At 39.4% G+C, this 23,454-nt stretch overlaps 1 protein-coding gene across 2 annotated transcripts in view; it reads left to right on the top strand.

Moving 5' to 3' along the window:
• The first annotated feature begins 3,628 nt into the window (after positions 1–3,628).
• Positions 3,629–23,454, top strand: part of LOC121963630 (carboxyl-terminal PDZ ligand of neuronal nitric oxide synthase protein-like) — a 242,336-nt gene continuing 222,510 nt past the window's right edge. For both annotated transcript variants that reach the window (XM_042513916.1, XM_042513910.1), the window contains exons 1-2: positions 3,629–4,038; positions 4,405–4,476. In XM_042513916.1, the coding sequence (XP_042369850.1) occupies positions 3,934–4,038; positions 4,405–4,476 (177 nt within the window). In that variant the 5' untranslated portion in view covers positions 3,629–3,933. The remainder of the gene's footprint in view (positions 4,039–4,404; positions 4,477–23,454) is intronic.

Below are 23,454 nucleotides of genomic sequence, written 5' to 3'. Positions count from 1 at the left end.
AACTGCAAATTCTCTCTTCTCTTAATACTCTATGTTGTCACACAGCTTCAGGGACAATTATTAATGTACTGTTGTCATCATTTGTGCACTTCTTCTCTGTCTTCTTAACTGAAACTCTCTGAGGAAAAGTGTATCTACTCTTCGTGTTGTGTGCCCCACATTCTTTCAATCGCATTATTAATTTAGTTTAAGAGGCCCTCAAGATGTGTAATGCTACGTGTGTGTGTGTGTGTGTGCGCACGCGTGCCTGCCTGCGTGCCTGCTGTTGTGAGTGGCTGAGATAGACGGCGGGGAGAGGGTATCCAAGCTTCAGGGCTCCTGCTGACACACTGACCTCAAACTGAATGGAGTTGGCAGCGAAAGAAAACCAAAGCTCTGTTTTTCACTGAAACATAAGGCTGGTGTGTTCAGATCAGCCCACTCGAGAAAGCATTTTTCAGAAGTTCAGTTTTTTTTATGTGAAAAATACCATCTTACACTGTAAAGTCTGACAAGTTGATCTTACTTAAAACAATCTTGGAAAACAATTGCTTTGAAAAGGGAAAGTAAATATGATCTTAATCCTATTGTATGTTTAATTTATATCAAATTGTTAAACTCAGATGTATTTACTTCATTTTGCCAAGTTATTTCAACTGAAAAAAGACAAGTGGAATTACCTTGTTCTTTCTAAATGTTAGCAGCCTCAGTAAATAAAGTTAGTCTGACTTAACTTGATCATCACAAAGAGGATTTTGACTACGAAGTCAAAAGATCCGCAAGTTCTGTTTTCTTAACATGTTTAAGAAAATACAAATCATGGCTACTTTGCAACCAGCAGAATACAGATAGTAAATAAATAAGCACAGTAAATTTGGTTTACTGAAGTTACTAAAAACTTTGAATGATTGATGTAATTAAACTTGAATTTTTTAAGTTGCAAGAACTTCTTAAATTTAAGTAAATCTATCTAAACGTTAAGTAATCTTAACAACTTAGGAACTTAGGCTGTGTCTGAAATCAATCACAACTTTCTTTATAGAAAATTGTGAGCCCCCTCCTCCCCCCCCGAATCTGTGTTGAAGTAATGTGCGGTGTATTTGGTTCGCTTTTTACTTTAGATGATTGCATTTATGCTTCAAAAACCAAAAAGTGGTGTTTTGTTGCGTAAGATAATCTTCATAAATAAATATGTAAGTATCATAAACTTCCGTTAGGGCTGGCGGCACCCTTTAGCATCTGTATGAGATGCACTGGGATTTCAACCAAAGCTCACAAAGCTCACATAGTGTCTTATGTAGGATTACTGGCTTTGTGGAATTAAAGTCCTCCCTATAACACACCAGCAGGCCGAGGTCTTTTGTGGAAAAGCTCACCCATTCTGTCATTTCTCTGCAGAGACTCCAATATTACAGCTGTTTTTGGGTTTGAAATCTTTACATGTTCCTCTTTGCCTTTTAAGTGGAGCCATGGTGTTTTTGTGCACTGATCTCCAAAAAGCTACTTCATGCAGGGAGCATATGCTTCAAAAGCCAAAGCCCTAATCAACAGATCAACATGTATTTGAAGACCTGGCAGGGATTAAGTTGCTCTCTATCCTTTATAAAGAGCCTTACGAACACATGGAGTCCGCTGAGAAGAGCTGGTTATATTCAGCAATAATTCTTCATGCAGGGACAACAGCTGTTATTGTCTGCCATCTTGCTGTTTTGCTGTCATGGGGGCAAGGTGACCCTGACCTCGGGGACTCTTAAAGAAGAATAGTGTAATACAGCTGTCTTTAGGGACACATCTTCAAAATATTGAACAGAGATTGAAAATATGAGTGCTTTGAGGGCCTCATTGTCAATATGTGCTTGTAAACTTTAGTCATGTGAAGCTTGGAGAGTCTGTTTAAAGATGCATCACCTAAATGACTTTATTTCAGTGAATGATGATGATGTGTAGGTATTAATTAATTAATAATTGAAATAGATATTGGGCAAATATTGATGCCAGATCAAGATTTTGAACTCATAATGCCCAGAGTAAATAATATGCAACATCATCCTGCTGCTGTGTCAGCCCTCAGGACACCATTAGCTTTCTATATTTCCAAAGAGGTGGTGAGAATGTGAATTACTGCTGCCCCACTTCCCCTTTCCTCTCTGCACAGGACCACCTTGAGGGGAGCGCTGCAGCTTTACTCCCAGGGTGACGCAGATGGTCTGTGCATTATACAGCAAGATGGCTGCATTAAACATGAACGCAGCTCTACTGTGTCTACTGACCACGTATCACTGTTCAACGTTTCTCGCACTGGAGATGTTTTATTCCATAGATGCTTGAACAGAGTTTGTTGGGGATGCTCAGTGGGAAGTTTTTTTTTTTTTTTTTTTAATTAGCATATTATCACTGTGCATGCCCAATGCTGGCAATATCAAAAGTATGTTTTGACCAGACTGTGTTAAGGCTGATAGTATTTAGGATATTTTAGACTAAAGCCACTTTTAGGCCGTATTGTTTTTACTTCTTGAATATGATAAATGATTGTGAATGATTATGAATGTGTGTGAAAGTCTCATTTTTTTTAAGTTTATAAGAAGGTATAAATAGTGGCATCAGAAAATGAAGAAAGGCTATTTCTGCTTTAAATTGCCTTAAAAAGTGTGTGGTTCTGCCCTTTGTGGCAGGTTCTGTCCTTGTATTTTTATTTGTTATGAGCTATGAGTCTTTCAGACAATAAATGCAAAAGATTTTCATTGAACAATTCAGCTGGCAAATAGTATATGAAAAAGAAATCATTCTCAAAACTTCTCATTCTCACATTTTCATCTTTTATCATATCTCTGTTGGTACTTGCAAATATGGCCACTAGTTAGCAGCCTTGCCCTTTTTATTTTATTCAGAGGCAGAGGTTTGTGACTTCACATCAACCCCAACTGTTAAGCCATGTTAATATTTCTGATTTTCATCAGAACAGATTTTAATTTCCAGAGTGTAATCTACTATCTTATCCCATCATTTTCTTTGAGGTGATGAATAAACATATTTTCTGGCATAGCCTATTATGGCTATGCCTACTATGACTACTGTGTAAATTAGCAGTCCTGCTAACTCCGCCATATATATGCATTTGTATTTTATACTGATGTTTATTATTATGTGGTGTCCCTGTTATATAAACATTAAATTAAATTAAAACAAATTATTATGAACTTTTTTTAATTCTGTTTTCTCTAATCAAATAGAAGCGATTCATTTTGCATCAGCAAACAGGTAGCAATTCATTATTGTCCTGTGCATTTTGTGCAAAGTTTGCAAATTAATTGATCACATCTGATTTACAAAGCCAAAGATTACAGAAAAGGAAAAAATATGAACAGTCGAGGCTAAACCACTCCTTTGTTTATTTGTGTGACGTTCACGTTATTCCCATGAGTGTGTGCGTGCATGCGTGTGTATGTGTGTGAAGGGAAGAGAGGGGGCAGGTACCAGCCTGCGAGCCCCTCCTCCACACAGCCACGGTGCGCCTCTGTTCCAATGGAAACAGGTGGGAACCCCGGGCTCCTCCAATCACACCCTCCCTCCACGCGGGAGGGGGGGGAGTCCAGGGCAGGAGGCAGGACCCAACCAACTTCCACACTCACCACAGGAAAAGTCGGGAAAACACATCTGTCCCCACGCACGTCGCAGCTTCTGCTGGCCTGAATGTGTTTTAAACGCTGTTCCGGTGAACGTTAGCTGGTCAGCAGTGTGTCGGAGCGCCGGTGAAGTAGTTGCCGCCACTTGGCCGCTGTTGAGTGCGGTGTAGCAGCATTGCAATGCCGGGACGGTTCGCTGCGATGGAGAACATGCACTAACCGGATTTGAAACTGTTTTTCTTGGATTACCCCCTGTTAAACCGACCCGGTTCGTTTGTCGCACATATTTAATTGCTTCCTCTCGTAGTGTGGAGTAGTGAATTCTTTGAAAATGCCTGCAAAAACCAAGTACAACCTCGTTGATGATGGGCATGATTTGAGGATCCCGTTGCACAACGAGGAAGCATTCCAGCATGGGATCAACTTCGAGGCAAAGGTAAATTAACAAGCAACTAAAGCTAAATTGAAGATAAATAGGAAATGTAAAATGTATTTTCGTGTGTCGAATTCGTTTTAAGACCCCGTTAAAATAAACAACACTGTAATTAAACACTGTAAAGATACTGTAAACAGGTTAAGCTGATTGTAATATCGTGTGACAACTCTTTTGGCACCGAAATCCACAGACCGGGCTAACGTTAGCTAGTTAAGTAGTTAGCTAGTTGAGAGTTTGAAGTTGCGCAGAGATAATTATTCACTTAGGTGGACTCTTTTGCCGTTTGAGTGAATAAAAACAACTGAATATCGACTTTTTATGTCACTAATTTGTTGCACCTGTCACATTTCACCTCCCTGATAACAGTACATCGGCAGTCTGGATGTGACACGGCCGAGCAGCCGAGTAGAGATTGTGGCTGCTATGAGAAGAATACGGGTGAGTTGAACATTACCAAACTCCATTTGAAATCGTGCAAGTTTTCATGTCCTCGCGTCTCAGCGCATTAGCATGCTTGGTAAATACAACATGAGGTGTTTTTAGATTGGCTGTGGTTCTCTGATATATTCGGCATATGTATAGTTAACTAAATAGCAAGTTATATGAGGAAAGTGTCAACTTTTTGAATGGGTTTGCTGTCCACTCAGGTAAAGCTAATTTTCATGGGATACTGGGAAAACAAGCCTATTTTATGTTAATTGAAACTCTATTAAGGTGTATGGTGGTTGTTTTTTTTTATTCTGATGCCTAATTAAAGAGAACGTTATAATTGTTTGAGTATAACGGTTGCTTTCGGGGAATTTTGCCAACTAATCCTGATTGAATTGATATTGAGATATTTACATTTTTGCATGCTAAATGCAGGACTTAATGTATTGAATAATGGTTGGACTAGTTGATGACCTTTATGTGATGCCTCAGGGAATGGCACAGCACATCAAAATTAAGTATTAAGTGATGTGAATCTGATGATTGGACTCACTGACTACAGTGTTATCATTTAGATATTGACAGTATGAATGCTAGTAATGAAAGCACATCAGAGTTTAAAGGTGCAGACTTTGCACAGTCTCAGGCTTGGTCCGCCTGTTGGGAGGTTTGGTCTCCCCATGAGCTCCATCAAGTTTTCTTTGAAGCAATGCATTAGAGTGTGATCCCTTACCCCCCCCCTTTCTGCTGTGTAAACTGAAGATTTACAGCTTTTTCAGCTCCAGAAAGTAGACTTAATCTTAATCAGTGTGTCTGTCAGCTTGGCAGCACTTGGCTTAGCAACCTAATATAGGTTGTGCCAGCGGTGTAGAGGTATTTCAGGATTATGGTGATGAACTGGTAGGTGTGCTGTGATTAATTGATGATACCTTCAAAACCCCACACGCAGGCACAGGGCTGCACAGGCAACACAAGCACACATTTCATTTGCAATTTATTACCTAATAATTTTGAATATGTTTGAGAGCAAAACATACAGCAAACATAGATTAGTAACAATGCCAGTGCCAGTGGGAATGTGCCCTGTATCTGCGTGGTTGTTGAAGTAATTTGTTGAAGATAATTCCAGCATGACACCCACTCTCGGATACATGTGGGTGACAAAGTTAAGCATAAGGTGCAAAATGTTCTTATTGCCCTTTTGTGGGAAGCGACCCACTCCTATAAAGTCGACCTCCCAGTGTGCTGCCATGGCAGCTGTTGTTGTTGGCAGGAGAAGGCTTTGGTTTGGCTCCTCCAGTGTGAAAATGGTCTGACACTGGCTTGACAACACAATGGAGGGAAACCACAGGTATCTAGATTGGAGGAGAGGTTGCACTGGAAAGCATGGGAGTAGTGGAGGAGCTCAAGAAGGCATTTGTTTGACTTAGGTAGCAAATAAGCCCAAACAATCCAAACTGGATGTTGATTTTAGAAAAAAGTGGAGAAAATAAAATCTTAACGGAGGGCAATAACTTGTTTTGGTATAGGAACAGTAATTGAGTAGTAGCTAAACTCCTCACTTCTCTTAACTGGCAGGTAGGGGACTCACATGTTGCGCAAAAGTGACGCAACTGAAAACAATAAGCCTAACCCTCTGTTGCAGGCCACATTTTGGCTGTTGTGGCTCAAAGCTGATATCAATAGAAAAGTTTGATAAAGTCCGCTCGTTTTTTGTTAACTTGCATCCATCTTGACTCTAAGGGAACCAGGAGGGACACTTCCATCAGGTAAAACTGCAACGCGTTCCAGCTGCCATGGCTGTGTCAAAACAGACATGGAGCGGGTTTTTATTAGACTCTGGGAAGCTTCTGAAACACGCTGTGGCGCATCTGCTGGAATTGTCTAGAGTGGCTGCAGTTAGCTTGGTGACTGCCTGATGGAGGTCTGCATTCACCTGAGTGTACTTTTCTAGTATTAAGTCATTTTTGATATGTTATGTGATAATTTTTGGTAATAAACTAAAACAACAAATGTTACCTGTCGCACCATACACAACCTGAATGCTCATTGGATTATACTTGAATCTGGCACATAAAATTAGCACATTATGTAGCATGATGACTACAACCAAAGACATCAAAATTGCTCCGCTGTGCTGTGGTGTCACCATGGTTCATGCAGTTCATTACAATTTCCAAGAATTCCCACAATTTGTGGTCCTTCTTGAGTTGGGTGTTCATAGAAACAATGCCAACTGGTTTATGTAGGACTGAAGCATTAAAAAAAGAGGCTTTAGTCAGAAACATTATCGTTAATGCTCTCTATAGCCCTGGATGTGTTTACCATGAAGCAGCTCCAGAAAGTGCTTGGGAAGTGGTTGCTGACAAAGCATGGTGAAGGCACAGATCAGAGGCTTCTACTCTAATCTGTTGAATGAGCAGGAATATACAGGTACATATAACAATGACACAGTAGACCATGTTACACACAGGGAAACATGACAGCTTTCAATACACAGGTTTTTCTTATGATGGTGAACAGAAAGAAATATAAGGCTTTCCTACACTTTGGCACACCTGTTTAGTTGCTACAAGGAAGGGATTTAAACTTTTAGATTCAGAAAAGATGTTCAGTTATTTAGTCTAGACATCTTTTCAATTGGCAGAGGCTTAATGTAGCTGCAGAGGTTTTTGAAAAGTTCTTCCCTTTTTGGCAGCGTCAAGCACTGCCTTTGCTTACCACTTTCAGAGTGCTTCAGGGACAATGAAGTGAGGACAAACTCGTCTAGTTTCTAGTTTGCACTCCCATGTAACTTTTGATGCCTTGTGGAGTTTCTGAAAAGAAAGTTTGGTAAAGTGATGCTTCCCACAGTGTCTGGTCTTTTCCAAGATTTCTATCAGCCCTCTCTTTCTGCACAGTCAGTCAGAGCTATGCTGGTTGCCAGGCAGCCAGGGTTGATGTATGGTGTCATTGTTCATTGTGTGTGCATGAGTCACCTGTAAGCCGGTAGTAGATAACAAACTAATGACATGGCAAAGCAGGAAATAGCCCCTACAGTGGAGCAATACGTGCACCGCTGCAGAATCTAGTGTAGTTTGATGATCTAACACACATTTTGTGTTGTGCATGTGACTCTTAAATGATTAATGACTCGTCCAAGAAGTAAATTAGGAAACATAGCTTATCACAGATGGAAAAACAATTCATGCTTTACTTAGTTAACTCCCCTGCTAGCAGAAAATATGTATTGCTTAAAAAGTTTGGTTTATCAGTTCATCAAGTAAAATTGAGTTATTCTTTTTTTCTGTTTAGGACTGAAAATCATGATTATTTTTCTTATATATTAGCTCTTTTGTTTGTTTTTGTTTTGGCAATTTTTTGATTAATCAGTTTATCATTTAATATTTAACGGGTGATGTGTGGCATTTCTGCACAGTAGTTTAATTCTCTGTCTACAATCTAATCAATTGATGGAGTAATTATTTCAGTGCTGTTGTTTTTCATATTTTGACTGTTAAAGGATATGAATCATCTGAAGGAGCTTTAGATAGAGAGAATGTCCGCCATTAAGCCATTTTATCTTGCTCTGTTCTTGCTGTCAGCTGAAGTCCACACTAAGATGAACATGCTGTGTAATGTAAAGGTCCTTATAAATTAAATTTATTATCATTATCTGGCAAAGTCTGGTAGCAGCTTATCTGGTTAAAAAGAGAGGAGACATTTACAGTGAATTAAAGGGATTAATTTCTCATTAATCTGTCTTTGCTGGGTTAACTGACTGTAGGAAGATTGAGCAGCATGGGATGAGAAGATTAGATGTGTCTGAGGAAACGTGTGAGGAGACTGAAAGAGCACAGCGGTGCTGCTGGAGTGGGGAAAAAGAGAGAAATAGAAAAGCTTTGTCCATCCCCTCAGCTGCCAGGCTGCACAGTTGGGACCAGAGCCTTTGTGTGTTCACTGGGCAGCTATTTTAACACCAATTAACTGTTATGGAAGTTCATTAATCTGGGTGTCAGTGCACCCTTTAGTGTCCTGTCTTAACCCTTTTCATGAGCTGTGCAGTTAGATCTAGAGTGCAGCAATGGTCAGGAGATAGTATTAGCATTTAATAATGCATAATTAGAGCTGATAATAACATTGGTTGGTGAAGTGGCTGGTGGGGAGCCATGGTTTGTTACGGTGTTGACCTGTGTCAGTATATGTTGTGCTTCTGTGATTGCCACACATTTCTATGGCTCTGGTGATGTATGCTTATCTACCACAAAGGCCCCCAGTCTCAACAATTATAATTATGGTATTGCCATGCATCTTGGAATAGTAAATTACCTTGACATTCAAATGACATCTTAATTAGTTAGTAATGGGGTTTTTGTTTTGGCTGATCCACTGTCTTATAAATATCTAACAGGCTGTCATTCAGCCTAAAAAAGTAACAGTTCTGTTAAACACAGAATGAACTGTAGGCTGCTAGATGGGTGAAGTGGTACCTTTTTAGCAAAGTTTATGAATGTTCATCACTGATTTATATCCATTCACATCTGCTAGACTTCATTTCATTTCACAGGTAAATATACGTATATGACCAGTTCTGGCAGGCAGGTCAAAAGTGACAAAGTGTTCCGAATAAATATGCTATTAATAACTTACAGAAACATTGCATGCCATAGTCAACCTTCTACCTTATCTTCCCTTTTCTCTTGTCTCTGTCTCTGTCTCTGTCCTTACAATTGCGCTACTTAAATTCATAAAACTGGCAGTTTGTGGTCCAACAATAACATAATCATTAGTTGCAATGTTTCTCTGTGAACATTGTCATATGCCAATTTGGTTGACATTGCTCAACCCTACATTTTTGAGAAAAATTGAGATTTTTCTTTTTTAACAAGGAATTTTTAGAAAATTTAAATGATGTAATATCAATAAATCATCCATCTTGCCAAACTGTCCCTTATTGAGAGGTAGTAATTGTGGTGAGGCAGTACTGTGACAGCAAAACTTGGTGACTCAGTGAAGTAATTACATGGCTGTTAGTGCTTTTTACTTAGACTTTGCATATTATTCTTTATTTACTATTTGTCTGCAGTTTGTCTGGAATTTATAATGGCATCCTTTATTTTATTTGTAAGTCTTCACAAAGATGTTTGAATATATAACCAGTGGGTAATAGACAGATAATCATTAAGATAAGAAAAATGGAAACAAAGAGGAAAAATAAATGAAATGGAAAGATAATAATGATGTTGATAAAGGTAAGGTGACTATCATGATAAATAGAATAATAAAGTAAAAATGACATCTGTAGTGTTGTTTCATTTTGGCATTCGTCTCACATACAATATATCCCTTTAATTAGTGGCTGCTGGTGTTAACCTACCTCAGTTTGATTGATGCCAGCAAGAGCCAGAAGCTGTCCAATCAATCCACCCCGATTAATAAAGTGCCTCTCAGCAGAGATGTTTTGCATTAAGTAAGAAAGACCTCCAAACTCTCCTTTATCAGTTATCTACGAGACTGCTGTTGAGTGTGGTGCTTTTTATCCCCCTTACTTTATGATAAATGCATTTCATGACCCTACAGCTCTGTCATACTCTGCAGCCTCTTTATGATTATTCTCTACAGCAAGGATATTGGTGGGAAATTTGGGTTATAGGTATTTTTTATGGACATGTATTTGTGTGTGTTGCTAGGTAACTAATTTACTCTAAAATTCACTGAGAAGTGGTACCATCCATTTTTAAAAAAAAGTAACAGCAGAAAATGTTTTTTTAAGGACCAACATTACTGTGAAATATGTCCACAATCACAGTTCATGTGGCCAAAAACGTAATGGGAACACTGCCAACCCCAGTTTATTAAGAGTTTGGCAAACTTGGCTGCTATTCTCCGTACATGCCTGTGTGCGGTCCTCACCTCACCACAGCAACAGTGGAATAAAACCTCTGTCTGTTACACACATCTGAGTAACAGATGAGGCTGAGTCTTTCAGACGAATAACGCCGTAGACTTAATACTGTGATGTCAGGTCAGAGGAAACACACTCCCTGTTTACCTAATGACTTTATTAACCATGACATGAAGTGTCTTCAGGTAGAGGAGGGTAAAGGTCACTAAACTGCAGGACAACTTTTTCAATTGCAAGTTTGGTATGTACATTTTTTTACCTTCTTAATGTAGCTCTCTTTTAAGTGGATGATACCTAAAATGATGATGATGATGATAGTGCCCTTCACTCACAAATAGAGAGGTTATTCATTCTCTGAATTAAATCTTGTTCATTGACCCTGTCTAGCAGTGACTCCGTGCATTTCATTTATCTTTTGGTGCTTAAAATTGTTCCGTATAAGTGGATCCCATTTTTGATCTTGAATTAAAACCGGTAATGGAGTCATTTTGGTGAATATTCTCTTCCACTGACTGACAGAGAGGTCTCCGCTGGTTGGGAGACATGGGTTACTGATAGAAGTAGGAAAACGTACAAAATCAAAACAAAATTTAAATATTTTAAAATTTTAGCAAATGAGTTGAAAAAATAGGGTTGGGCAATATGACCTTTAAATAATAACCCAGTAATTTTGGGCTATATCACAATACACAATATATATTTTGAAATCTCCTCTAAACTTCTGTAGACTGCTAAAATACTAAACCAGTAAATCAAACTTCTGTCACATTAAAGTTAAATAAAGTACTCTTATAACAAAGTTAAAAAAAATTAAAGTACTGTTACAATAAAATTAAATAAAGTATTATTAAAATAAAGTTAAATAAAGTACTGTTATAACAAAGTTAAAGAACTGTTACAACAAAATTAAACAAAATAAAAGTTAAATTAAGTACTGTCATAACAATGTTAAATGTACTATAATAAAACTAGCTACAGTAATGTTAAAATAAAATATATACTGTTTTAGCTATTTAAATAAAGCACTGTTAAAATTTTACACAGTATAGCTAAGATTAAGTTAAAAAATACTGTTACAAAAAAATACAGAAAAAAATGCAGAATGCAGAAAGAAAAACACACACTTTGCGTACTTACTGGATGGTGATACTCACTGGATGGTGATACATCTCACGATTGGAGAATAACTGAACTATCGCCCACCCCTCAAAAAAAAGTTCATATACTGTATTAGTTCTTGGATTCCATGCATGTGGTTTTACATGTTGTTTAGAGCCAAACAGTTTCTCTCCAGGATGGGTTTTTATAGTTCATAGTAGGTGTGATACATTTACTGTCCTCTGGTCCGAATAGTGAGTCATAGCTCCCTCATTAAGTTTTAAAACAGATCTTTAAAAACACTCTTGCAATTCACCTCACAGTAGAAACTAGGGAGCATCTGCTAGTCTATGAAGGCTATTACTACATTTTTCAGACCTGGATGATGACCAGGGGCGTGCTGAAAATCCTATGTTTTTCAGTAAGTAAAACCACTTTAAAGCATGAATTGAGGGATTGGTGGTGGAGGGGTATGTCTGGGGGAAGATGCTTTCAGATTTGAAGAATATTTTATGTATGTCCTCCTCCCTGCTGTTTTTAAAGCGGGCAAAAATTCTTGCTAAACTTTATTTTTTACATATAAATAACTTATTTATGAATTTCTTTGAGGAATATTTTGAAGCATCTCTTTGTGTTTTTTAAGGCCCGTGAGCTCAGAGATATGGCTCAGAAGCCTTTATCTTACTCGAGGTCACATTTGAGAGGTCAAAAAGTGATCTAATAATGACCCATGCAAGGCTCATTACCCTTCCTCCCTTGAGTCCTGCTCCTCCTCAGCTTCAGATTTTCTGCTCTGAAGGTGATTGGATTGGTGGATCAATTGAGCATGATGGGTATTTGTGTTGTTTATGTTAATGTGTTATTCAGCACTTACTCAGTGTCATGTTTATCTGCACAGTTGCCACTTTCTCTTGTACCGACCGGCTGTCAGCAAAGTGCTCTAGAGGCAGGTTGTAAATCCTTCAGCTGACTGTATTTAAGAACTGGCTAATGCTTAACTAGCTTTATTGTTCACCGGAGAGTGAATAGGTTGATGAGCTGTTGACTATTTAGAGGTGGCGTGTCTACAGCCTCGGAGAGAGTGAGTGAAAGTGAAAACTGTCAAACCCTTAAATCTTGAGTCTATTATTAAGCTTCGTGTGAATCTTCTGCTGACTACAGATGCATTATGGAAAACGACTTTGTAGCTTAAGGCACAAATATGCAAGGCTTACTTAAAAACATGAAGTAACTCAGTTGTAAAGAGAATAATGGTTTATTTAACTGATACCACAGGAGGTGACCATGCACGCAAGCAGCTGTGAAAGGCGAAGTCACTTTAAAACCAGTTGAATTACAAAGGAACCATGACATTATTAAAATGCATACAGCACAACATCAGATGTCACAGTCAAAAAACTGTCTAAACTTAAAAACTTAATATTTAACATTGTTGTTATGTGTTTGCTCCTTGTTGACACAGTTTAGGTAACAGCAGTGTCACCTGATTTGAGTGCACCCACAGGCCATGTTTTATGTTGATTCCGCTCTCTCTAGCCCTTTTATACAGAGATCCCACAATACTGCCGCAACGTTGACACTTCATCATGCTGGCTTTGCTTTTTTACACAGAGCCAAACAATGCCAGTATAATGCAGGTCCAGTGCGTGATTGTAGATAGCACACCAAAGTTGAAGTTGTGTAACACAGCAGCGTCTACGACTAGTGTGACATATAACATGGGTCAGGCAGCATTTTTTTTATTAGTAAAAATGGAATAACATAGCAATTACAACAATACACAGTTCCTGTTCCTGTTATATGGTAATTTATCTCATCCTTTGCTCTGTGGTTAAGGAGCTTGAGGACCTAATTTTCTATCCAATTTGTGGACATTATTGCTTGCTGTTTTTCTTCTTTGAGATAGCTGCTAACTGTTGATAGTTGCTTTTTGAATCTCCAGGTGCTGGATCACAAACACATAACATGTTTTAAAAATGTCACAAGCATCCTGCTGGCCAACAGCTCGTAATTTTTACAAAGTTTATTTGGCTCTGTTACTATCTCCGCTGCAGGTTTTAAGGCAGAACAATAATGCCCCCATTCTGTGTTTGTGTCTATTTTTACAGAAGAGTAAGGGGGGAAGTAACAGTGCAACCTTCACCTGCCTTGAACAAGCTGTAAAAAAGGGGCTTTTCTCTCTCCTCTCATTCCTGTTCATCTCTCTACTGTTGACTCACCAATAAAGGCACAAGATCAGTCCTTTCCAGTTGTGCCATGTTGGGATCACATTTGAATTCTACATGATCTTAAATGTTTTTTTTCCAGTCACTGCAACTTTACAGCAGATTTGACAATTTATTACAGGTAAAATGTCCTCTTATTGTAAAGCTGCATGCAGAGTATTAATTCACTCAGCCCTTCTATGCCCTGCTCTCTCTCTCTCTCTCTCTCTCTCTCTCTCTCTCTCTCTCTCTCTCTGTTGACCACTCCTGTGGAAGTGAGCTCTGTACCTGGGACCGAGTCACATACACAGTGACAGGGCTAACTTTTAGCAGTACATGGCTAGTGTTGGGCTTTTGGTGTCTATGTGAGATTTTTGGGTCTGTTTATCGGCTTGGTGTTGGATGTTGACAGCTGTTGCCATGTTAGTTTGTGCTGGGCAGAGAGAGCAGGAGAACAGCTAGCAGAGACTGCAGAATATGGAGAATACTAACAGTATTAAGTTTAGAATCTAAGACTGTGTCACAACTATTTTTGCAGTTTTCAATTACAATTTCATTACAACAACATGCCTATAAAAATGCTGCATGTATTGCAACTTTTTTTAAACTGCCATGAAGTCAGCCATTTCAGGTTGCAACAATTCCCAAAACAGCCTGTGAAATCCTGTAGGGACTATTAAATGCCCCAAATTACTACTACTTAAAAAAGTTCTTCTATACTTAAAAAAGATTGGGTAGCTACAACAGGAGAGCTATAACAGTTAAATTATGAGAAAGGTTACCGGTATTTTTTTGTGTCAGTGTCCATCATGCTTTTTGACCCAGCAAATTGCCTTTTCCTGAGCAAAATCCGTCTATCCATTATATTCCATTTGATTGTGTCGGGGTTGCAGTGGCAGTAGGTTAAGCACGGTTACCCAGACACCTTTGTCCCCAGCTGTGTCCTCCAGCTTCTCTGGGGGATCCCGAGGTCTTCACAGAACAAATTGGATATAAATAATCCGTCTGCTGTGTTCTAAGTCTGCCCTGGGGTGTCGTCCCTGCTGCACCTGCCTGGAATACCTTTAGAGGGAGGTTTCCAGTAGCCTGAACCGCCCACATAAAAGAGTGGGTTTGGCATTCCACAACCTGTTTTTAAAGGCCCAGACACCCTGCGTTTTGTCACAACATACACCATAGGGGAAGGCAGGACCGTAGATCGACCTGTAAGCTGCCTTCAGGCTTAGTTCCCTCATTGGCATCATAACATGTATGCTGCTATGCACGCTAATATACACTAATGCAGCCTCAAGGTCGACTAAAAATTCGGCAAACTGCTAACACAGCAGAAATGTCAGATTAAAACAGACGAGCAAGAAAGCGGCAGTTAAGTCCGAATATCAGGGTACAATTGTCCTTTTTCAAGGATTTGTGTATGTGTGTATATTCTGTTAGGACAATCCTTTTTGTTACTTGCATACACACACACATACTGTATACACACACCTCCTGCCTGGTTTCCCCAGTAAAGCTCAGGACTGTAAATCAAGCATCAATAAATTAAGCTCCAGACTGGTCCGTCTCTCTCTCTGGTCCGTCTTTTATGTTTCTCTCTCTACAAATTCTCTTCATCTCGCCCTCCATCTCTCTTCTCCCCAACCCCACATTTTCGCTCCCCCTCCATCAACTTCTTATTTTACCCCCTCTCTGTCGCATCTGACGTTGCTGGTCCCCTTTCCACCCCCCCATGCTGTCCTCTTCCTCTGAACAATCTGTTAAGCCCTTCACATTGTGCTGCCCTTCATCAGAGGCCGATTGAAACTTTGGCTGATTCACGGGTTCTTTTCTCAGAAACGGGGGAGCTTTGTCAGCCCCTGCTGTAACTAATGGAGACACAGACTTAATTTGATCCCTGCCTTCTCATAATTAACGTCCGCCGTGCCACCGAAATATATCTCATCCGGCTGAATTTTTATTAACATTTTAATCCCGAGAGCATTAAATAACCCAGAGATGGATATCCAAAAACCAGGTCTTCCCATTTGTTACTGGTCATCTGGAGAGAGCTTGTGGTGCTGATGTAGACATACATTTGCTTAATAAATTAAAAAAGCAGGAAGACATTTTCTTTTTTTTCTTTGTATTTATTTCAACCTTGTGGGTATATGCAATAGATAAATGACAATGAAACTCCTTTACCTTTTACAACAGCGTTTTAAAGAGTGTCCCAGTAAAGATGGACAGTATAGTTCCTGTTAGTTTAATAAGAGAATTAATCCTGATCCAGCAAGTTTGAATGTTTGTGCATGATAAAGATATCCTCCTGTTGGAGAACACACACACACACCCTCATAGCCTCCAAGCTGGCAATGACAAACCAGGCAAACAGCCTCAAACTGAGTTGTCAGCACTATTAACTGCACTCCAATTACATCTTTACCTCCTTTGATCCCTCCCTCCATCTTTTCGTTTTCGCTTGTACTTCTCCAACGCTCCGATGCCGCTGTTCACAACCCACTGCTCCACTTGCTCATTCTCTTTCTCTGACAAGATAATGTAATGTAATAGCACACAGATGCTGCAGAATTCCCTCCCAGCGTTTCATTTAGAATCTTTTTTCCACCACCCCACACACAAACACTACAAGCATTGCCCCATGCACCACCTGACTCTCCACCTCCTCCTGTAAATGTCAGCAATAAATTGGGGAATGAGTCTGGGTTGTGCCCTGAGCCAGGCGGCGAGACAGTGGTGATCTAGGAGATTTGGAGGTTGATGTTGAGTTGGTTGCAACTTTGACATGGTTGCCCTGCAGCATCAACATGGGATGTTGCAGTGGAAGAGATGCTGTGTCTGGCTGAGAGGAGAGCTTTTTAGAAGTGGAGGGAAGGTCATCTTCAGAGGAACATCACTGTCTGTCAGCTGTGAAACATAAAATAACAGCTTTGGCGCTAGTGATTTGGGTGTGGTTGAAGTTTTAATTTGATCAAAAGTTTCAAGTTTCAACAAACTTTCCATTTCTTTTATCTTTTGTGTGTGTGTGTGTCGCCCTTTTTTAAAATTTTTTCTCTGTCCCCTTACTAAAGTTGGTCGTTCTTGCTGTTCCGTGAACACAGCATAGGTGGAGCTCTTTTTTCCTTAGTCTAAGGAGTTTGAGTCAGGTAGATAACTGATCAGTGGATGACAGGAGCAGCTGCGGCAGTGAGGCTATAGTGAAAGCAAATTTTTAGCCCCAGCACAATGAATGGTCAAGTTTCACTTTCACTGCACCTGGTCTTCTGCTGCTCCGTCTGTGCCCAAAGAATGCTCTGCTCTCTGGAAGTGTAGTGCAATCAATAACGGACCAGTATATATATTCCAAAAGCACTCCAGCACCAAACAAAGAAAATTAATATGTGGCAGCAGATGTTTTAATCTTGGCAGGCAGCCACAAATAAATGAATGTGCGGGAGTTAGGGCTGCACCTAACGATTATTTTTTAATTGATTAATCTATCAATTATTTTTTCGATTAATCTATCAATCTATCAATCTATCAATCTATCAATTTTTTTTTAATTGATCTAACTATTATTTTTTAATTACTTGATTAATATAACAACAAATTTACTGAAAATCACATTTTAAAACTTGTCATACACTGCAGGGCATTATTCCCCAACAAAAATTATCCCAGTCTAACTGGTAATCTGTGTTTTACAGTCTGATATAAAGTCTCTCCAAAATAAAATGAATGCAAGAGCTTGTTTCATTCCAGTGAAAGGAATGTAGTGCATCTACATTTAGCAATCCAACAGCAAAATAAATAAAACAATGTAAAATTCAGTTACTCTTTGTTACACTAACAAACCTCAAATCTAGCAGTCCAACAAAAACATTTTACATCAAAATTAGTGCAATTTGAATAACACTATAACTTTTCTCTTACATGCATAATTATAACTAGTACATTCTTTCTGCATTAAAATAGACCCACCATAACTGGGCCTTAAGGCATACCTCTGCCTGCTGATATGAGCGCTGTATTTTGATATTTATAAGCACATATTCCACTCATTTATGAAGTTATACAAGCTCCTGCACAGCTGACAAACCTGTCTTGTAAATGTTTCAAAATAAAATGCATTGTATCGGCAACTGATGCCATTCTGTCCAGAGAGACACAGAGATAGCTTTTGTTTTGAAAGGGAAGCATGGAAGTTGAGGTGAAACAAACATCTTTATATTTCCTCATCTCTGTGACAGACAGAGACTTTTAACTGCAGTATAAAGTGGTAGAGAGTCAACAAACGCGAGCGTCACGCGTAAAAAAACGGCAAGCCACCGTTTCTCTAGATGTGCTGCAGCTGACACGCAGCTCAGACGCGCCTGAAAGGCGCTGCTCAGGCAGGCAGTGTGCACGCTCTAAACTGAGCGTGCACACTGTCGAAACAAAAAAACAGCATGCTTGGTGCTGCTCATGCACTCATGAGGCGCGCTGTGTGAAACGGTGCGATGCGTTGATGCACGTTATGTGAATCGACGTATTCACGTAATCGATTACGTCGATCACGTCGACACGTCGCCCCAGCCCTAGTGGGAATCCCTGTGGTAACTTGCCTGGATTCAGACTGTTAAATCCCGCCCCCTCGACCAAGTGTATTTTGAATGATTTGTCTGGCATTGTGACATAAAACAACTGTTTCTTTGATAAAATAAAACATAACAAAACAATGAGCACTTTGGGGGGACTTGATTAGTCAATTAGTGCCTAGGGTGGGACTAACACCGATGTCAAGCTTGTCAAATAGTGCATCACTGTTCTGACACACAGAGCTACTGCCTTGAGTAATCCATTAACACGATGTGCACATTTGCAGTGCATTCAAGAGGCGTAAAACATATTCCAGAGGACATGCCCATACCTTTTACCACATTTGTAGCAGTACTATTGTAGTCCATTCTACTAGATCTGTTGCTACTGGTCATTCTTAGGCAGATCTCCAGAACAGTGAAACCAATATTAAGTCTTTTCTGTACTGAATCTTTTCTTAATGTATCCTGACATTGTAGTACCTTTTTACTTTGCTCTGTTCCTCTGTCAAACCCCAGCAAAACCAGTTTGTCTGCAAGGCTACGTATCAGTGTAGACTTAAAATCACCAGCTGGTCAAATATTAAGATTTACTACTTTTCTCTGTTTTGTATCATTGTAAAGTGAATATCTTTGGATTTTACATTGGACAAAACAATTATTTTAAAGTCAACACTAGACTTTTCACTCAATTTATCAGTTAATTAAAAAATGAAATTAAGATGTTAATTGACAATGAAAACAATCACCAGTGACAGTTCAGCCACTGTGCAGACAGAGTTTGTCTTGTAACTGTCCTCTCACTAACCATGGTGGTCCAAAGAATTGGTGTGTGTGTGTGTGTGTGTGTGTGTGTGTGTGTGTGTGTGTGTGTGTGTGTGTGTGTGTGTGTGTGTGTGTGTGTGTCTCTGTGTGTCTGTGTCTCTGTGTGTCTGTGTCTGTGTGTGTCTCTGTGTGTCTGTGTCTGTGTGTGTCTGTGTGTGTCTGTGTGTGTGTGTCTGTGTTTGTGTGTGTCTGTGTCTGTGTGTGTGTGTGTGTGTGTGTGTGTGTGTGTGTCCGTTCGTCCGGCAGACCAGAGGAGCCTGAGGTGTCCTTGCTGAGATGTGAGGGTGCAGACGCTTGATGGCTGGTCTTTAACTGCTGTCTGGACCCCTGTGTGATTGCCTGCTGTGTCTGGGAGTGTGTTCAGGGGTGCCACTCTTAAACTTGTCTGTCACCTCGTCCCCGCGATTTTTTTTTGTGATACTCCCTCTGTCTCTCTCTCCGTCTGTCATGTGCATCTCTGTGTTGGAGATGACCTCTAACCCAATTCTTTGTTTTAAATCCAGAGCTGCAGATTCGGACTTTTCCTCTGTAGTTCCTCTGCACACGTTTGTTCTCTCCTACCTTAAGCGTAGCGAGTCGAGATTGAGGGAAAACTGGTAGTTAGACAGAGATTATGGTGAGGTTTTGGCCCCTCCTGCAACAGCTCTACAGGACTGAAAACTGCTCACCAACAGACCACTCTCACACACAGACACAGACACAGACACAGAAACAGACACACACACACACACACACACACACACACACACACACACACACACACACACACACACACACACACTCTTTGTCCAACAACCAGCCGCTCAGCTTCGGTGCTCCCCTTCCCTCCCAGGCCAGCTTCCCTCGACTTTCATCGGCCTCCTTATTATCTGCACGGCATCCACTTTACAGTTGAAAGTGGACTATTTATGAACGCCTTCAGGAACAGGTAGAGAATCAAGACATCCAAAGTTGTACAGGAACAAAGTTTTCCCTCTGGCAGCTTTTTTTTTTTTTTATTCTACCTCCTCCTCTTTTGCACCTTCTCATTTTTTCCTCTTATCTTTCTCCTCCCTTACCTCTCTAGATTTCTCTTCGATCTCTCTTTCTCTCCTGCTGCCTTTCAGCTTTCCTTCTCCTCCTCTACTTCCTTTACCTTCTGCCTCCTCATTTCACACTAATCTCTCCCTCCCTCCTTTCTATCCTCCTCTTTCTCTTCATTCTCTTCCCCCTTCCTCCTTCTCTCCTCCCCCTTTGTATTCTTTGCCTTTGCATCTTATTCCTGTCCCTCTCCTCTTCATTCTCCTTTAGTCCCCCATATCTTCATCTTGCCCCCTTTTTTTCCTCTTCATTACGCTTCTCTGCCTCCTCTCCTCCCTCCACCCCCAGCGTATTTTCCATCATTGTTGGAGAGCTTGCCTTCCCTGCATACTTTGCATGGTTTTCATAGCTCAGCTCTGAGCGAGAGTGACTGTTCCCCTCTATACACACAGAGCATGTGCTTATTTCCATGTTAAAGGAGGGTGCACTCATTAGTTGGCTAATTTTACCCAAGAACTAGAAGAGCCCTCAGAGAGCCCGGGCCTTTGCCAATGCCAAATGTCCTATTGTGTAATGTTAACAAAAGTGAAAAATAATTTGTGTATGTGCTCCATGATTCAGATCCGCTTTGAAATTTAAATAGTTCTTCATGGCCCATGTTGCACCCCTCCACCAAGCTTCATAAAAATTGGGGCAGTAGTTTTTCCGTAATCCTGATAGAAAACAAACCAACTAACTGGAAACATAACTTTCCTGGCAGAAGTGATAAGTTCAGGCTTTCCACATGCATTTATTTTTGGCGGCTGGCCACAATTAAAACATCTGCCGTTAAGTATTGAATTTATATTTTTGGAGTTGGACCGTTCATTAGGAGCACTGTTGGAATAACATTCAGTTAACGATTGTAGAACACTGTTGAAGCACAGAGCAAACTCTGGGCACAGATGGAGCAGAAGAATGTCAAGGCTCAGTGAAAATGAAATTAAATTGTTAGGCTGGGTCTAAAAGTTTGTTTTGATTCCCTGAACAGCAGCTGTTCCTATTAGTTATCTCTCTGATCAGCTCTGGCCAGATTAACAGATCAATTATCCAGCAATCAACTCAAACTCCTAAAACTGCTGCTAAGGGAAAAAACTCAAACTCAAACTCATGATGACTTCAAACAGGAAGATTGCAACACCACCAACAAACTTGTGTGTTATGTTTTATGGTTAGAATTATTGTTATATTTATGTATGTTGAAAATGTATCTTAATTTCATACAAATAAAATCCCAAATCTGAACTTTATATACACTTTATATACAAACCTGCAGACTGTATGCATACAGTCTTTGTACATAACATTATACAGTTGTCTAATCTTGAGGTGAATAAGGAGAACACACAAATTTTAGATAAGCAGTTGTTAGAAAAAGGGAGAATTCCAACAAACTGTCCAATTACTGACAAAAAACTTGATTAATTAAACAATGTTTTGGTTGTCAGACCTTGATTAAAGGTTTTAAACATTGTTAACTTAACAAACTTTTATTGCAAATAATTGGACAGTGCGTGGGAATTCTCATTTTCCTCCCAGGCACCTGTCCACAAGTTTTTTGGACCTGTGCATGACATTCAAGATAAGGAGTTTAAAAATTTAAAGGTTCAACATTTCAAGGCATTGGCTCTTTTCTTTTGAGAAGAGTTTTTTATGTTTTCTGTTCACTCATTGAGTCTATGATCTAAACAGGATTTCATTTTGCGTGTGATATATGCACAGATGCTTGGAAAATAGTGACTGCTGGTGAAAATATTTTTTCAACACGGACATTTACTGGACAGAAAATAATTAATGAGTAAATACAGCATTCGGTAGTTACGCAAACACATCATCATAATGTAGATCAGGGGAAAATGATGAGGTGCATTCCCTGGATGGTAATTGTGAAGCTGCAATGTAAGATGACCCAAAATACAAGTATAAGGTGTTGCCGACAGAGTCGCCTTTTTTAGCCAGGTAACGGCAGTGCACTTGAGAGAGCCAGGGATGAGAGCAGGCGGATGGGCAAGTGTCAGATCTGTGCAGAGCTTCAGAACAAAAACAGTGACACATAACCCACAGTGTGGTAATAATATCCCGCTTCATGAGAAATACTTTCAAAATAAGTAAAATCACACAAGACCACTGTTTCCATGATTTCTACACAGATTTGTTGTTCATAGCATAGCATTTTGCGGGAAAATAATATGGTGTGTTCCCCTGACGTGTTGATGTGAGTTTACTGCATGCTTTCAGATTTTAATGTGTCAGGGAGCAGGATGTGTATCTAGCAGCACCACTGTGTTCCTTTTAAATGTTTGGTTTAAAGTAATATTTTTCACATGCTTGTGTCAGACGAGTCATTATCTCTCTCTTAGACTTGCTTTAGAAATGCTCACTGTGCATCTGTTAACCCTTTGAAACCTGGACTTTTCTTGTGCTGCTTTCAGATGCCTTTCAAAAGAAATGAACCCTGAGCAAATTGGTATGATTTCTTTGAACAAAAAAAACCCCAAAACAAAACATGGGGAAATAAGCTATTAACAGATTTTTTCTCCAGAAATTGCAAAGAAAATGTATATTGAAAAAAAAAAGCTAAGGAAAAATGTCTAGGGAAAAAGCTGGGGAGAAACTATATTAATAATCATAATTAAATATACAAAATGATGTTATGAAATTATTATATAGATTGTTTGCCTTGTTTTTGTTTTTATGTTTTAACTTTTTCTTTCTTTTTGTTTGTTTTGTTGATTGTTTTTCTTTATTTTAAATAATTTTTCTGGTAATTTTCTTGTACGTTTTACTAATTTCTTGTTTATTTTGTGGTTATTTCTTCTTTTGCTTCTCCTTGCTTTCTTCCCTTGTTTTTGAAAGAAATCAGACCCTTTTTTTTAGGTTTGAAGGGGTTAAAAGAAAGTGTGAGTAAACAGTGCTCAGTTCAGTGTGACCTTTATTGATCAAGTCTTACATTACAAGTATGTTTTCTGAGAAGAGCTGTTTAAAAAAACAAAAAAAAAAACAAACTCAGAAGACCTCAAAATGACCCCTTTAACCTTCCAAACCCTTCAGTCATTGTGAAACCAAATGAATACATTTTTAAGTCCAGCAGATGGATGCGTACCTCATTATCTCTTAGCTTCTCCAAAAGCTGAAGCTTATAAAAAGCAAATGAAGGCGGTCGTCTCTTGACTAAACTGCTGAAGGAGGATATACTGCACGGTGTAATTAGATAAATATTGGACGGCTACCCACAGTGCACAAGTTTGGCCTCAGAAAACTTGGATTCAGCTGCATGTTTTTGGAGTCATTTCATGGTCAGGCTTTGGTTTATTTGGAACTGGTTTCCAGTCACGTTTGTTGTTTTGGAGTTGCTCTTGGTAACCTA

The sequence above is a fragment of the Plectropomus leopardus genome, chromosome 3 (genome assembly GCF_008729295.1).
Source record: "Plectropomus leopardus isolate mb chromosome 3, YSFRI_Pleo_2.0, whole genome shotgun sequence".
NCBI classification, from domain to species: domain Eukaryota; kingdom Metazoa; phylum Chordata; class Actinopteri; order Perciformes; family Serranidae; genus Plectropomus; species Plectropomus leopardus.
The sequence above is the reverse complement of the archived record's forward strand: the minus strand, read 5'-3'. Positions and strand labels throughout refer to the sequence as shown.